General features: G+C 28.4%; 4 protein-coding genes across 4 annotated transcripts; 2 read left to right on the plus strand and 2 right to left on the minus strand.

The window, feature by feature from the left end:
* Nucleotides 1-629: 629 nt before the first annotated feature.
* Nucleotides 630-8669, minus strand: LOC119673855 (integrator complex subunit 1). Its single transcript, XM_038084933.1, has 3 exons — nucleotides 7281-8669; nucleotides 5487-6466; nucleotides 630-4446 (listed from the first exon to the last, which is right to left on the minus strand). Exons 1-3 carry the CDS (start codon nucleotides 8572-8574, stop codon nucleotides 697-699), a joined length of 6024 nt encoding a protein of 2007 aa, XP_037940861.1. The 5' UTR covers nucleotides 8575-8669; the 3' UTR covers nucleotides 630-696.
* A 481-nt stretch (nucleotides 8670-9150) lies between these two features.
* Nucleotides 9151-10999, plus strand: LOC119679590 (adenylate kinase). Its single transcript, XM_038092038.1, has 4 exons — nucleotides 9151-9380; nucleotides 9886-10122; nucleotides 10192-10359; nucleotides 10419-10999. The coding sequence occupies exons 1-4, from the start codon at nucleotides 9285-9287 to the stop codon at nucleotides 10632-10634; spliced, it is 717 nt and encodes a 238-aa protein (XP_037947966.1). The 5' UTR covers nucleotides 9151-9284; the 3' UTR covers nucleotides 10635-10999.
* Nucleotides 11000-12322: 1323 nt separating this feature from the next.
* On the plus strand, nucleotides 12323-14217 carry LOC119679719 (m-AAA protease-interacting protein 1, mitochondrial). Its single transcript, XM_038092214.1, has 3 exons — nucleotides 12323-12793; nucleotides 12855-13147; nucleotides 14009-14217. Exons 1-3 carry the CDS (start codon nucleotides 12425-12427, stop codon nucleotides 14145-14147), a joined length of 801 nt encoding a protein of 266 aa, XP_037948142.1. The 5' UTR covers nucleotides 12323-12424; the 3' UTR covers nucleotides 14148-14217.
* A 277-nt stretch (nucleotides 14218-14494) lies between these two features.
* On the minus strand, nucleotides 14495-16572 carry LOC119684347 (protein mab-21-like). The gene is made up of 4 exons (XM_038098373.1): nucleotides 16121-16572; nucleotides 15253-15974; nucleotides 14991-15189; nucleotides 14495-14626 (listed from the first exon to the last, which is right to left on the minus strand). The coding sequence occupies exons 1-4, from the start codon at nucleotides 16284-16286 to the stop codon at nucleotides 14580-14582; spliced, it is 1134 nt and encodes a 377-aa protein (XP_037954301.1). The 5' UTR covers nucleotides 16287-16572; the 3' UTR covers nucleotides 14495-14579.
* Between the last annotated feature and the right edge of the window lie 1621 nt (nucleotides 16573-18193).

Below are 18193 nucleotides of genomic sequence, written 5' to 3' on the forward strand. Positions count from 1 at the left end.
TTAAACTAGAAATATTGTACCTGTAGGTGTGAATGTCTAAAAACAGTTTTTTATAAAAAACTGTTCTGTTCTTAAACTTTGGATTAAATTTATTCGTAAGGCCTACGTTTCAATGTTTCTTTTTTATTATTAGCACTTCTCCTAGATGTCTTAGAGTAAACGTGATTTTAAAATAATAAAAATTTACGCAAATTACTTTTATTATTCTCTAATAATAGCTTTTTGTATTTAAAGTGTATATATTTTACGTTAATGGTGAATATCGTTATCAAAGTAACATCCTGTGTTATTTGTACCGCGACACTAGCATAGGCTAACATTACAGTAGGGTTAATTAGTGTTATTTCTGACCAGTTTGTTATATTTTATTTAGACGTCTTTTCTTTAGTTTTTGCCCAAATGATACTATCAGATGGAAATTATGAATTAGAGACACCTCCATTAATGTGCAAAGATGAAGTACTAATTAAGTTACACCTTGCTCAATGCCCAATCTCGTTGGCTAAGACCGACATACAATTCTGATGATCAATTAACTTATACATTTTCTATACCTACACGTATAATCATAAACACTTCAAATAATAATTATTTTAAAAATTTATTAGTATTTTATACAGTTATTACAATTAGTATTTTCATATAGTTATAATATTAAAGTTAATTAATTTTTTTAACCTAGGGAATTTAGTCATTCTAATAACCATGCTGTAATAATAAAGTGTGCAACACACGCTTTATTTGATTACTAGTATTCATCCGTGATCGTGTGCCTAAATAGAATGCAGTGCAAAGTATGGGAACCGCATACTCCTGTAGAAGTATAGTCATTTCCGGTAAATTGTCAACAGCTGTAGACGCAACTGATGAATTATCGTCACGTAGACATTGTATGTAAGCATTAAAAGTACTTTTATTAATATCAGCATTTCCCGGATTGTGTGTTAAATGGCGTATTAATAAAATAAAAGCATTGGAACGTATATGTGCGCTTGATGAAAATATAAGTTCCAACAAACGTTCAAATATTTCAGAGAGAACCGTAAAACGTTTTGAAGTAAGATTTTCAATTTCAAGCAGCGGACCAATTAATATTTCTTCTTCGTTGGAAGTTTTAACAAGTTTTATTAAATGTAAAAAATGTTCAGATAATTCTGGGCGTTTATTAAATGTAAAACCGGTTGTTCCATAAACACTAAATTTATCAACTATTTTAACTGTTGTGTTCGCACTTGAATCTGATATATCTGTTTCTGATGTTTTTCTTGAATTTGATTCTGATTGATCTTCAATGATAATGACATTTGAACAAATTTGTTTAGCAGTCCAGCTGTTTAATCGCAATGTGTTCACGCTCTGTATTAATTGATGTAGGACAGTTAAGGAATTAAACTTTATTACAAGGTTCATCAACACATCAAAATACTGTTCAATAATTGGAAAGGCACTATTGGGATTTGCATTTATGTATGCAAGAAGCAGATCTGCAAATTTATAAACAATGTTAAAAGTTTCTTTACTTCCTATATGATTTTTAAGAAACTTGAAATAACAAACTATTCCAGCATGAAAATCGGTTTTATATGCATCATCAAACAAAATTGGTTTTATTAGCTCCAGAGTACGTAAAATCTGCACAAAGCGATTTATGTGATGATCTTCACGTATTACTTGAATATTAAGTTCTGCTTTACCTTCTAACAATGACATAAGTACGCCTAATTGTCTTACGAACAGTGCAGGATGAGATGCAGCAAGTTTTCTTATTAATAGGTCAGTGTCTGGAGAAAGTAATTCGAAATCCTTTTTCGTATTAAGGTTACCAAAACATGTTATAAGATTATTGGATATCTTATCTGCTTGACAACCCTTCAGTGTCAACAACTTTGAAGGATTTTTTCCAAATGTATCTTTCTTAATAAATTTAATTTTAGGATACATTAAATACATTTGTTGAAGTACTTTATACTTTAACTCTTCTGGGCAATCGCTACGATCTATGTATTCGATGAATTGTGCCAATAACTTGTCTTTTTTCTTTGTAACTATAAATAAAAGATTAATTCGTGAACATAATTTTTGATCATATTTTTCAGATTTATAGTTGTCATCACTTTCCGCTTCTTTTAAAATTAGATTTGTAAATGCATTCAATTTTGAACCTTCCAAATGTATAATATCGTCTGCAACATCTGCATTCGTAATACGTTTGTCTCGTCCCTGCCATAATTTTGGATTGTAAATAATTGATTCTATAAAGCTCAATACTGTGCTACAATCGTAGTTTGTCGTCCTTTCCTGCAAAACATGATCTAACATTGTTATAAGTGTACTCCAATGTGACTGGTGGCACATAACGGATAGAAAATAGTAACGAATTGGAGGACTATCCTTAGAAAAAAGAAAATCTATTTTTACTTTTTTCTCAACTATAAAAACTTCAGGATCCAGATCAATATTCCACACACCTAATTTGGAAATGTTGCTTAATTCTGCGATGTCAGCATCCGTTATTTTATTAAACATCCTCTTATTAGTAGTTTTGGAGGTTTCGTTGGTTCGAGCAACACTCTGCAAAGCAAGCAAAAAATGATCGTCGTTTGGAAGCTTTTTACTGTAAACTAATAAGTTATTTATAGTTTCATTTATTAGATTAACACTGTGTTTGATTTTATCCACCAATATGAGCTTTTCTTTTAAATCCACTAATCCTCTTACAACTGTGCATATTCGAAATTTAGCTTCATCATTTCCAATAGAACTAAATTGTTGTTGTACATTATTTAAAATATTTGTAATAATAAATTCTATTTCTTTTTCATTGCTAGAGCTGAAATCACATGGATTACGTATCTGATACATCAATTTTCGGAATGTATAATTTTTCGTATGATTTAATACGACTTTAATTTTGTCAGTCTTTGATTCTGTAGTTTCAATTAACGAAAAATTATTTAAGGTGATAGTTTCCAAATCATCGATTTGAATTTTTGGTAAATCAGGCACAGTTTGTGAATGAGAATTTAATCCCAATTTTTTTACAGTTACATGTCCATTTTTGGCACCACGGGCTCGTTGTATTTCTATCAATTGTGATAAATAAGCTTTGTTCAGTATTGTCGCTTTAACAACTTCTTCTTGTTCTTCTACTGCAATATCTAACAGAGCTAATAATCTTGACATAGAATTAACAGGAGTACCAAAATTCTGTATAAACAGAATAATTTGATCAGGCGTAAGATCTTGAATAGCTGCCGTTACTAAACGATCCACCGATGAACGTATCATTCTTAGTTTTAACCAATCTGGCAGCAGCTGTACTGGTTCATGTGGTAAATTTGGTAAATAGGCGGTTGGAGCCTTTTGATTAGGTGGAAACCAATAATCTAATATGGGAAACGACTCCGACATAGTACTTGTTGAATGCGTTAGCAATATTATAAAAGCATGAATTATATGTAAATGTAAAGGTAATTCTACCCCATCATGAAATTGTACCATTAAAAGATCTGGATATTCAGCCCATTCATAAGGTTCGTGATGCTCTCTCAATTTTATTATGTAGTTGTTAAACATAACAAGAAGACATTTCAATGTTTGTGAACGACATTCGTGTAGTGGATCGTTAGTATCTGCGGTTGGTATAATATGTTGAAACATTGTGCTGCGTTCTACAATTAATTGTGCCATATCCATTACGTGATCCAAAGTTTCAGTTACTGAATCATTAAGTGTATGGGCCGCTATAAACTGTATATATAACATAACAAGTTGCGGAGAATTTTCTACTTGACAAGCCGAACGCAGTTGTGGCACTATATATGAACGTATTTCTGTAAAGTATTGTAATTGTGGTATAGCTAATAAAAGCCAATCATTCTCATCAGCATCTTCAGTTTTAAAAATGATTTGCAATCCTTTTAGTGCAGCAACTCTTGACTGTTTCACTGTTGATGATAATCTACGGAATATATAATCTAATACTTCACACACAGTCTGTTTAGCAGCATATGGATCCATAATAATACCTCGAAGGTAATTAACTAAATCTGTATCTCGTTTATTTTCTTCATTCAAAGCATTTGTGCTAAATAATAAAAATTCACACAAACATTGCACTGGAAGATGATTGAAATCACCGTCACTATTTTGTACAAGATCTGACAGCCATGGCATAGATTGAGTAGTACCTTGTCGTTGTATGATGTCTAATAACAAATCCGGTTTTCTGGAGCGGCACAACAAGTGTCCCAATTTAAGCGATTTATTAAGTTGCTTCAACTGCTCCAAAACAAAGACTGGAACTTTTCGTGCCTGACCCATCGGATTCATAAGTGTTAGTTGTGTTAAAAGTATTGCATTCTCTTCTGTTATAACTGTTTGTGAAGTTTGTGCTGCCAAGTGTGTCTCGAATTCCAGTATATGATTACGTTCAATTGCCTGAATCTAGAAGAAAATATAAAATTATTGACCAATAAATTTGCGATGATAGACAATAAAAACAATATAATTGTAAACCATGACTCATTTTAAAGAAATATGCAAAATGACATTACAATAAATTGTAATACTTAAAAATCACATCCATTTTTTTATCGGAGCTATACGTTAGATAAAACCTATGCAAAGACATTTTAAACACGAAATTTTCAATTTACTCAAATTGAATTGAAAAATGCCTTAATAAAATCGATCAAACAATTGAGTTAACTTTTGCAAATCCTACCTAGGACATTAAAGTTACAGCCTGGTATCACAATCTTGAGAGCTGTGAAGACTTTTAAACGGAATATTGGCTAGTGGTCATTTTATAGATCACGAAACGATCTGAGGAGAGTTAACAATTGTTTAAAATTCGTTTAAAACGCAAATGGAAAAAAGCCTCACTGATTTCTGTAATCCTTAAAAAGCACGCTCAAGCAAACTGTTTTAGTTTTGTTTTAAAACTTTTTGAATAAATAACAGGTCGTGGTAAACACAAACATGATTTCTGTTCAATGCATGAAGATCAGGAAGTAATAGTACATTTTCACTGGCTTCGTTAGAAGCTAGTTTGCTTGAGATTCAAGTAATTCAATCCATCTTATTAATTATTTAAATAAAGAGGCTATACAAAATATCTTCTTGGGACATACACATATCCAAAACTATGATAATTAAAAAAATTGAAATAATTTATTGATCTTTATATTTGTAACTGCTGCTATGTAATCTTTGATTTTGGAGGAAATATAATCACCAATAATGTGTTAAACTCGCAAACTACCTAATCAGAGAAATATTTGCTTCATAAGATATTTTAGTTATAGAATAAAAATTTTTATAGCATTTATAGATAACAATCAATTATATTGAACACTTACATTTCTGAAGAAATTTCATAGAGATATATGTGCTTAATCAGGCATTATATAAATATAAAATAATTAGAAGATATAAGATAAAAAATATAAAACACTTATAATTAGTATTATTATTCATTTTACCTGTGGTTCTTCTTTTGATCCATTATTTTCGTTGAATTGATTCGTAATACACATTTCAATTAGAGTTTTCATTGTCGGATACTGGTTCCAACAAAATGAACCAAACGATGATGGATTATGGGCTGATATCATAAGCATTATCATCCAAGCCTTCCAGTATAAAATACTAATAGCAAGCTTTGGTGGTTCATAATCTTCAGGAAGTTTTATATTCTCTGGATAATGATATTCTGCCATATTAAAAAGAAAATCAATTATCTCATATTTATTGGCTTCAACTGCAGGATAATTCGTTGCCTTCATAGCAGAAGCTCTTTTAATAACAAGCATGATTATTTCAATAGTTTCCGGTACAGAAAATGGTATATCCTTGGTAATACCAATCAGTATAATACGCAACAATTCCTCTTCATGTATGGGTGTTTCTGCAACTATACGCAATAAAGTTGCTCGTTCAGGCTCGGAAGGCCATTGATCACTACGTGAATAATGTTCTACATTTTCTAGCAAAAGTATTTTGTGTAGAGCTTGACTGTATTCTGCATTTTGAATTTTAAAAACACTTGGTACAGCTTCATACATCCAAGATAAAATATTTAATTGTATTTGACCCATATGATTATAGAATTTTGTTAAAACAGAATTCACTTGAAAGTCTCGACTCGATCTCAAAGATAATGTTGTTTCACGTACTTGCGGTGATACTTCCAAAATCATACATAAGCAAACAATATCAACCATATTGTAAAATATTCTATCTTTAAAATCTGATTCTTCAATTTGTTTTGTAAGATCAGGTCTTCCGTTAAGAAATACTTTACAAAATTGTACGAGATTTAAATCAAATCGTAACATACGTACTAACTCTCTCAAAAAAACGCGTAAAGTTCGCAAACAGTCGTCACGTTGTAACAAAAATTCCTTATATATTTCTGCAAGATGTGTAGCTGAAAGTTCTGGTGAAGTTTGAAACAGAGTCGCTGAAATAAAAAAAGAAAGCTGTTAGTTTCAATTTTACATAATTTATAAATAATATTATACTTTAACTTTTCAGCCTTTAATATAATAAATATATAAAATATAATAATAAAAAATTTGAATTATAGGAAATATGAACAATTGTGTTGTTTAGCTTTTCCTTATCGAACTTGTACAGAAACATTTACTTAACTTCTTTGTAAAATTACACCCAAAAAAAGCGCTTTACATATAGTAAGTAAAAAAAGTATGCATTACAGATGTCTCTACAAAAGAATAGCTTTGAAATAAAAATAACAACTTCAAGAATTAAATTTCAATTTATTGAACTTGTGTTTCCAAATAAAGCTGCAGTTTATAAGCTCGTTCTAGTGTAAAGCACGGCAAATGCTTTGGGTAATTAAATACCTAATTAAGTAATTAATTAAATAAAAAAGTGACAAAAAACCTCGAACTTGAGCATTGAAAGTTTGTGCAGCCTTGGCTACTTGTTAAAAAATACGATTAGTCACCGCTTCTAATTTGACAGGTACGAGTTCTAAGCCTGGTACTTACAGTCCAAATAAATTATATACGGACTATAAACTAATTAAGAAATTCTAATATTTCCTAAGACCACTGATAATGAGTAATTGGTAATACTCGAAACAGCGTTGTATGATCAACCAAATTTCAATAAATTAAACAAATTTTTGTCCTTGTTTTCTTTGCTATTTGAATTCGTCTAATTTTTAAATAGTTTCTTTTTGTCATAAAGAAAATTAACATTATATATTATTATATTTTATATATTTTGATGTTCTACATTTTAATTACCAAGTATTCCCATGTTATTTGGATTACGCGTATTCGAAAGCTCATTTTGGACTACCAACTTTAATATAATTCCCAAAATATCAGGTTGTAATACTATCATCTCCTTAAGACAAGCCATATAGAAATTTATGAGAGGTTTTGTTTTTGGTCGCATTTTAACCAATGAGGCCAAAACTTCGTGATCTTTAGATGATTTACTCTTTATATTCAAACAAATATAAGCAAGTAAATGTTGAGCTAATTTCGTTAGTTTTCCGTTGTGAATCCATAATTCCAATCGTGATATTGTAAGAAATCGAACATCAACCAATCCCGATGTAGTACATAAGAACTTTAGAAAATTACGTGTATAACATTCTTGTTGTTGACGTTTATTTAACTGTTCTTTCACTGCCTCTATAACTTCTTTTTCAATCGTTTCTGATGATGAATCAAATCGACTACATACTTGACCATTACGTTTTTGTTCACACTCCAACCTTAGTGATTGCGCATTAAAATCAACACCAAAAGATGTATTATCTCCTGAATCATCTTCAGTGCTTAACGATATCATACGTTGCTGCTGAGTGGAACTCTCAAGTTGCAATAAACTTTGATTTGGTATAATTGTATTGAATGCAGCACACAGATTTGAAGTAAAAAATGCACATAAAGGATTGTCTACCCAAATTCTTTCATTGATAGCATCTTCAATATAGATACGTAAAAAGATCTCTGGCCATAATGTTTTTTCATGAAAACCTTTAGTTAACAAATTAGTCGCAAGTATAATATTATTTATATTACATCTGGTCTTTGCATTTGTTTCTCGGCGTATTGTACAGACCAATGCTGATGTCAAAACGTCGTTATAAAAATATCTCGGTTTCGTTTTTGCTATATAAAATAAAATTAAATTTGTAGTTACATCTATTTTCGAATTTGTTGATTGTTGTAGTTGTTTAATGCAACCGCATAGATATTTTATTACAGTTTCTTTATCATTTTGATCTATTGCGGTGTAAATATTTTCAATTAAATCACCCGTTTCACACTCTACGGCCATTTGCTCCCATAATTCAGAAAATCCTTTTGATTGTTCTGTGGACGTACGCACTGATGCTGATAGTTTTTGTTTTTTGGTCACATTACTAATACTTATTGAACCGGAATCTCTTTTGCGATCAATGGGAACAGCAGTTTTTGAGGAAGTTTTTGATTTCGAATCTTCACGATTGACTTTAGATCCTAAAGCGAATAGCTCACTTCCAAGATGTGCGGGTTTTATTTTTTGATGTCTATTGCGCTCCATTATTTAATATCATTAATATTTCTAACAAACAACAACTAATAACCTAAATAACATTCCAAACTTGACAATACAAAATAATGATAATGAAATGAACTAAACTGAAATGTGAAACATGATAAACCAACAGTGATAACCAGCGTTGCCATTTAAAAATATACGCATTTGTATGTTTGTTGAAAATTTAAATTATTGTTATGAATTTTTATGAATTGTCTGCAAGAAGATACAAATAATTTATATATAATACAATATAAATATATATACATATACAATATAAAAGTTAAATATGAATTGCAAACAACAGCGAAAATAACAAAGTTTCTTTTATTTTTTATGCCAATGCTAAATTAGGTTTTTTTTTGTTATAATGAGTTATATAAATAACTAATTTTTATATCCAAATATAACAAAAGATTTATAATAAACACATAAATTATTTTACCATATTCATATTTATTTATATATATATAAACAAATATTCATGTGTACATGTAAAGCATAACAGATAAATAAATGTATCCATAAATACATTTCGACAACGTGTTTTATGCACATTGCTTTGTCATAATCTGGTAGCATTAAAAATGTGTGAGCACCCGGTTGTATGGATATTTGAGTGCGTACATACATAGTAAGTGCTAGTTACACTTGACCAGTTTAGGTTACCTAATTGAGTTGGTTATCGACCATTGTGATTATCAGACGGAGAAATGGTTCTAGCGAATGTTCCGGCACCACGCTATGAGGAGAAAGTTGGGATAAATGCAATTCTTTTGGGTCCACCTGGATCGGGAAAGGGCACGCAGGTATTGGATAAATCAATTTAAATAGATACATTGATGACATTATGTAATTAAATAGCATGATGTTAGAATTTCTATAAACATACTTAGCATTGTTTACTTTCAACGCTTTTTGAATAAAACTTCAAGTGCTGAGGCAGTTTTAAGTAGAAAAAATTTAAAATACTTCAGAATTTTAAATAAACCACGTCAGATTTTAAGTAGATAAACATACATACGCAAATATAAGAATCCACTTCCATGTACATCATTAATTCATCAATTTATGTTTTTTAAAATTTATTCCTGAAATGATACTTAAATAACTGAAAAACCTCAAATAGTTTATTATCTTTAACAGTAATACATAATTTTGCTAATTTTGGTCAAAGTTCACTAAAAATATTAAGAATTCGTTTTAGTCTTATCTGAGCGACATATTCTTCGCTTTATCAAAAAGCGTTTTAGCAAATTCCTCAATTTTTTTTCTTATAGATAATTATTAAAAATGTATATTACTTATTTCTAGGCTCCATTATTGAAAGAAAAATTTTGCGTGTGCCATTTATCAACTGGGGACATGCTACGAGCTGAAATTGCTTCTGGCTCTAAACTAGGAGCTGATTTGAAGAAAATCATGGATGAAGGCAAACTTGTATCAGATGATCTTGTTGTAGACATGATTGATAGCAATTTAGACAAACCAGAATGTAGGAATGGATTTTTATTGGATGGGTTTCCTCGTACGGTTGTACAAGCTGAAAAGGTATTTATCAAAAGTAATGAATTAAACTATAAGGATAACAAATTTATACATATACACAACATGTTATAGCTTGATGGCTTGTTATCGAAAAGACATAGTGCTCTAGATGCTGTTGTTGAATTTAACATTGATGATAGCTTATTGGTTCGAAGAATAACTGGACGTTTAATTCACCAAGCTAGTGGTCGATCATATCATGAAGAATTTGCACCACCAAAAGTGTCAATGCGTGACGATGTAATTTTAAATATTTTATAAGCCAAAACTTTGTATTAAAATAATTGCTTTTATCACAGGTCACAGGAGAACCTTTGATGAAACGTAGTGATGATAATGCAGAAGCATTAAAAAAGCGTCTAGAATCATATCATAAACAAACTAAACCATTGGTTGACTATTATGCACTTAGAGGATTGCATTTTAAAGTTGATGCAGCTAAAAGTAGTCATGATGTCTTCAGTACAATTGATACGATTTTCCAAAGACAGCGTGAATCTAAAGCTTTTTTATGATAAATCCTCTCAAAAATTGGGCAGTGTAATTGTACATAAACAATTTTGATTTTATTTTGGTACCCTTTTCTAAGGTTAGAATAACTTTGCAATAGGCTTGTATTAACGTAAAAAACTTTTTTTTTATTTTTTCTATTATAATGGTATTATATAAGCAATGAATAATTTAAAAATAATTACTCTTAATATAAAAATTATAATATAAATGCATTTAAATTATTTATTTGTTTAAATACAATTTTAATTTTTCATTTATGTACAACCATTGTAAGAAGTTTTAATTTCTTAAATGTATATAAATCATTGTGAAAACTTTGTCATTGAATTACATAATCTATTCCTTAGAATAAATTGCAGAATTTTTCAAATAATTGTTTTTTTATTAATTAGGAAAATAAAAAATTAAATAACATTGAATTTGCAACTTTAGGTACAAAACCTAGATAAAGTTTTGTAAATGGAATAATTCTTTAAACATAAGTAATTTTTTCTAAAGAAATAATTTTAAATATAAAATTTGATTTACAAATTAACCAAACTCGACTATAACACAAAAACACTTAATCGTGATGCTTCAAACCTCTACCTTTTGATTTTATCGACGAATAGCTGTCTTAGCTACTTACATAATATATTTTTAAATGTATTATAATTATTCAGCAAGAACTAAAGTGCTAGCTACAAGCACCAATAGAAGAATCTTATTTCGTGCTTTCTTGCTTGCTTTCTACGATCCAAGTAAGCACTATAACAATAAAAGAATCCAGTTGTGCTTAAAAATGTCTGTAAATAGTTTTTCAATATTAATAATTAAATTACTTCACTTCACCAATACATTTAGTACTCAATTTAAGTTAATTACATATATAAAAATAAGAAGCATAAAATAGCAGTTAATAGTATTGGAAAATCCAATAAAATTCAGATTATAAATAAATAAAAAGATGTTAGCTTACAGCACTAAAAACAGGAAATGAAAAAATGTCTATGCAAAACCTCTATATAAATATTGGCAATATTAAAGTTTCAATTTTCAGTTTATGTTAAAATGTACCTTAAGACAATTAGTTTTAATTTAAATTTAGAAAAATATTATTTAAACAAAGTAAAGTTAATTAAAGCTATTGACCCAAGGATGATGGAATATCTAGCGTCTAAGTTATCTAAAGTATACTCAACTTTGGTAAAGAAAGGTACCCCATTGTAAAAATCGCTAAATGCACTTGAGGTAGTCTCACATTAACAGCTGTTGTGAACAAACTAATTGACAGATTGCGCCCAAATTTGTACCATATGTCAACATAAAAAAAAAATTATAAAAAAGTCTATTACTTAAGGAGTAGTTAACAAAATACAGGTACTTTTTGAGCAAATAAAAATATATAAATACTATATATATATATATTATAATATACGTAAATATTTAATAAACAAGACATAATATATATTTATATAATAGAAATTTTTTAAATATATAATATATATATCATAAAAATATATATTTACTATATATATTTTATAATATACATAAATATTTAAGAAACCAAAGTATATATTTTGGAAAAGCATAAACAAGACATTATATATATTTATATAAAAGATAAGTTTAATACATAAATAGCACCAGCATATTGTTTGGCAAACTGGCATATGTGAGAAACTCACCACATCATAGCATACATTTCCAACTGGGTTATTTTTGACATTCTGTTGTTTACAAATTTGAGAAATTTTTGTTTGAAGATTTTAGGCAAAGTATTCTGCTGAAATATTATTTAACTAAGAAAAAAATGAATCAAATACGGCCTGTATACCGATTGTCACAGAATTATTTAAGTTATTTGGATATAACAAAAAGAGCAATTATAACAAACAATAATTTGTGTACACATGCCTCCTTCAATAATCTTGCTGGAAACAAATTAGGCGGATTTCGTTATTTTAGTAATTTTGAAAATCCTCGACAAAATGAAAAAAGTGATGAATTTAAAGAGAAGCGAGTTTCTTTTCCGAGGTTGTCAGATTTTCCAACTGTTATGTGGCCATCATTTATAAAATCCTTTAAAAATTGGATATTAATTAATCTAATAATACGTCCATATTTCGATACTGAGTTTGTTATGCCAGATTTTGTACAAGGAGCAAAACATGCAGTTCAGGTAATAAAAATATATATAATGCATTTAAAAGCGATTTTATTGAAAACACTCCCTTTTTAAGGTTATATCAAAATATTTAAGTAATGGTGAATTTTCAGCGTTAAATAACCTGGTGACAACAAATGTTATTGAGGAGTTGGAACCTATTGTAAAAACTTTATCTATATCGCAACGATCAGAATTAGCAGTACTAGAAAAGGACATATACGTATCATTTCCCTACGAAGTCGGTATAATATATGAAGAAAATAATGAAAAGGTAAAAAAATGGGTTGAAATAGTTATGATTTTTCATGTTCTGCACGGTTTGACCGAGATGCGTAGAGCTGGAACGGAAATACCATGGAATATTGGGTAATTTTACAGTACATATATTAGTGATGCCCACTCCGTTATGTTATACGTTTGATTAAATAATGCACTTTGAGTTCACACAATTATCTGCTTTGTCGCACTTCCTTTACCCATGCATATTAAAAATTTTCTTTATAAATGTGCAAAGGTAAACGAAGCTACCATTTACATTTGGGAAGTAACTGCAGTTCTGTAATCAACTAAAAAATAATACAAGTAACTTTAATAGAAATTCATATCTTGACAAGCAAGATGTGTGTACAAATCTGTTACACAAAAACAATATACATATAGTTAATTTCGGAACAATATTTTAATCACTGATGATCACACGCATCTTCCTTAATGGTAAATAGCAAGCAAATCTGGTTTTAAATGACTGGTTTTAAATTGCAATATATTTTATTATGATAATCAAAATGTAATTTCAAGTGACATGACATTTATACCAAATGCACTTAAAACGATATTGAATTATTGCGTACAGAAACTCCATTTTGCTTTAATAGATGACAGAACGGTTCTTACATATTTTCGTTTCGTGACCTAAATTATTCTAAAAAAAAACCTTTAGAATGGTTAGTGTGATCACCTATTTTATAGAATAGCGTAAACTTTTTCAATCTTTTATTCATTTGATAGATTCAATAAAAAAATCTGAAAAATCAGGAAAATCAGAGTTTCTGATATATCATGGAATGAGGTGGATGTAATTGCCTTATTAAATTTGAAAGTTTGTTTTACTTAAAAATTATAATTTTTAGGCGTGCGTTAAGGTTATACGCATATTAGAAAATAGTGGGCATCACTGGTCTATATTTTAAATTCGTTAAAAAATTGTAATGTTTTGTTTTATTTTAGAATGTTTCCAGAATACCAACAGAAAATGTTTGTGTGTAACTACCGCTTTAGGAAAGAGTTTACTGCTGAAGCACAATCCGACTGGATTGTTAATGCAGTGAATCACTTCAGACCGGTTGATTTAATACATAGTGCTTGAATATTGTTTAATTTTTAATCAGTTTTCGTTAAATATTTTTGATATGTAATTAATTTTAAAGTCTGATCACGTGTAAGACTATAATAAAATTTTATATCACAAAATTGCATTATGACAGTATTAAATAATTTCAAATTAGTTTTAAATGATTATAATATAATATACAAAAGATAATTGTAGTTGAAACAAATTATTTGATTTAAGGAATCATATGTTTTGGTTTGGAACTGTTTTATTTTCTAACATTTTATAAATGAATATCAAATAGACAAAACTATATTATGTATTTAAACTTCCACTGATCAAACACAAATGTAAAATTAATAGTTTTTATTTTAATTTTTAAACATTATTTATTAAAATTAAAATACACACAAATCATTTAAACAGCTCCCGTTATATTTTGTAACAAAAAAATACGTTGCGCTATATTTATTTCGGGTCCTCAATACCAGTCTCTTGCCTTTCTTTCTCATTCACTAAAAAATAAAAAAATTAAAAAAAAAATATTATGTATATAGAAAGTATGATAAAAATGGGATTTGTTTAATAATGTAGAAAGGAATGGGAAGCTATAAAAATGTTCTTCAATAGAGAGAATAAGTTACTTATTATCTAAATTATATATAAACACGTTCTAATTACAAATAATTTTTAAAATTAAATCATTAAATTTATTTGTTATAAAATACTAAGACAATTCAAATATTCAAGACTAAAAGTACTTTTTTTGAGTCTTTAAATTTCAAATGCATAACATGATCAAGTTAAAAATTATTCTAGAATATTCCTTTTATACTGATTAAACTGTTTTAGCTTTTAGCTTTTAGCTTTTGTACTTACAGAAAACAGCATAAGTCTGAAATTGTAGTTTCGGTGTCATACTCATCTTTGCTTGTGCTAACGTTTTTCTTGCGTTCATCGTACAATTTAACATTTCATTGAATTGTGATAGTTGCAAATGTTTAAATAAGTCCAATTTTGCATCCCAATAGTATGGTAATTTTTTTTTTGTTAGATGAAGTTCTAGCTCTGTAAACATCTATAAAAACAAAATTATTACAAACATAATATAAATTTAAATTCAAGAATTTAAAAATCTTACTTCTAGTAAAATGTCACTTAAAGAATTATTCCAATATTTATTATCGTTATTTTTACTATGCGCTTTCCAAAGAAAAATAGTCTTAATATAGTAGGATTTTAAATTCGACATATTTGGATGTGTATCGCGAAATTTTTTCATAAATCTTAAAACATTTTTTAAGTTATTTTTGTTCGAAATTATACGATTTTCTTCTTGATAATACGATGTGCGAAATGATATTTGGGGTTTTTTCGAAGCCGTTTTTAACGGTTTCGGTATAGCTTGCCAGTTAGATTTTATTTTTTTTCCCGAAATATCTTGGTGTGGTTCCAATAAAATTGCCGGTACGAAATCAACTGAATACGTACATGGTCCGGTTACTTTAATAGTATGCGCTGGACCGCAACGGATGTAACGCAACTTTGAAGCAACTTCATTAACAATGATTTTTTCTTGCAAACTATTCATTGTCTTTTGAAATAAACTCTGCAACCATGCATGCATGTTTTCAATGATCAGATTATTATCTTTAGTAACCATTTTTTTAATACAATTTAGCGTATTTGCATGGTGCACCTGTTTCTCGATTATTTTTATTACAGCTGTCGTATCAATAAAAATATTTCCAGCAATCTGAGAATCTTTTTTAATAGTCACAGACTTCGTTTCTGGGAACTTTATATAAAAAACTAAGTCGAATTCGTCAGGACTTTTCACTTTTAAGTTATCGCCATAGCTGCCTAATAAAATTCATTTATAACACATTGCATATAGAATATTATATATATAAAAAAAATTATTAATTTATATCAGGTATGTATAATATAATAATCAGTTGTTAAATTGGTAACAAGGTTTAAAAAAATTTTTTTTTTGCAACTCGTACCTTCTAGAACAGTCCCTGCAGATAAACTTTTAAACACATCATCTTCCCTCAATTTGTCGTAAATAGCTTTTCTTAAACAATTAAAATGATTTGTGTATACATTTCGTTCTTTATCAATGTTGATAAATAAATTAATTTTTTTTAAAATATTCTCCAAATTATCCATTACGCTTAATTATTACAACCTCTTAATAAAGTCACTCGGCTAAGTGATTTGTATGCTACAAAAGATTATAAGCAATGTCGAAGTTTTCCGGGCAGTCCCTTTTTATATATACAGTATGTCACGTTGTAGTACAACAATATCAGCGATCTAGATAAGATACTATTAAATGTCTAGCGTCGAATATAAGGTCTGTACTCATAGTTTTCAAGTAAAAGTCAAGTAAAGTTAAAAATGTAAATAAAACCATATTTCGTTGTTGAACTGATCGTGATGTTACCACATACTGGCTAAATGAAATTAAATGAATGTATATGTATGTATATAGTGAAATTAAATTTATTTAATGCATACGAATTTAAATTATAATTTTTAAACACTTGTTGCATTCATTGTACTATATATAGAAAAGATTTTCTGAAAGTATATTTCTAATTTATATCGTGTAACAATTTTTTCAAATATTTGGGACACATGATATACATGTATATTACTTCCACCTACTAATGTCATTATTTAAAACCATATATTTAACAATGAATCTAGCACTAATATCACTCGCAATAAAAATTAACAGAAAACCTCTTCCAAAAAAAATTTTAGAATGTCAGTATTTTATGGAAAACTTTTTCTATAAATCATATGTTTTATGTCAATTTTTCGTTTGAAATGGATGTTAGTATTACGTTTATTTAATAATTTTAGTTTTTTACATCATATAATAATTTTATGTTACAAAAATAATTTCTAATTATAACAAATAAGTAATTTCTAAAAAATTTACAACAAATTATATTGATGGCTCTACTCAAACAACACCATTGAATGAAATAAATGTAATGAATTGTTTGAATCATTAATCGCTAATAATTATCATAAATTTATTATGAATTTTAACGTTCGCTTAAAGTTTTATCAAGTTTAAAGTTAAACTTAATAATATATATATATATGCAATGCTAACTTTTTCATCGATAATACAAATATAGGTCTGTTTCACGGAGTTAATGTAGTAACTTTGAGTAACACCGTGCATACACAAGTGCGTTCCAGCAGCAAATTTTCGAGTAAATGAGAGAGCGTACCATCTCTGTCGAAATTTAAAAATAATGCACAGAATTTACTCGTACATTTTATTTTAAGTAAAATTTGTTTTGATATATAAATCAGCTGTTTTGGTTTGAATTTAAATTTTTGTATTGTTTATTTGCGCGGCACTGATGTTCTCACCAGACTTTACACAAAGTTCTTGCATGAAAATGTGTGTAAAGAGCATAATTTTGCACTTTATTTATGTTACGCTCTCAGTTTGTACTTTACTTGTGTTTTACTTGAGTTTTACTAGGAGTAGCTCGTGCAACAGACATTTAATGATATTTGGCATCACTACAATAAGTTATATTAAAAACTTACATTTTACATTGGATTCAACTTTATAAATATATGTTATAAATGTATATAATAATATACACTTATTAACGTAAAAATATTGTACATTTTATTTTTCTTTGTATCAAATTATAAAACACTATTTTTTATTATTTGTTTTAAAAATAGTAAATGATTCCTTACAATTGATGGCTCAGCTGCTAAAATATATACAATTCAAAGTTTTCCATTTAATGTCCTTAGAATTATAACCAATGCAACATAATATATCACTAATAACACCCTCTATCGGGATGCTAACATCAAAATTGTGACAAAAAAAATACGGAGATATGAAACATGTTATTGTACTCGCTTTCTAGGTCATCGCAACGTTTTAGTAAAGAAATTTCTGCGGCCATCTAGGAGCCTATTCTGACTAAAAAAATTCCAGCTAAATAAACTTAATTTTATAATATTTAGACAACAGTTCAATATAATAAGTAGTTGTGGGTTATAGTAATTGGAGAAATAGTTTTGTA

This window comes from Teleopsis dalmanni, chromosome 2 (genome assembly GCF_002237135.1).
Source record: "Teleopsis dalmanni isolate 2A chromosome 2, ASM223713v2, whole genome shotgun sequence".
Lineage (NCBI taxonomy): Eukaryota > Metazoa > Arthropoda > Insecta > Diptera > Diopsidae > Teleopsis > Teleopsis dalmanni.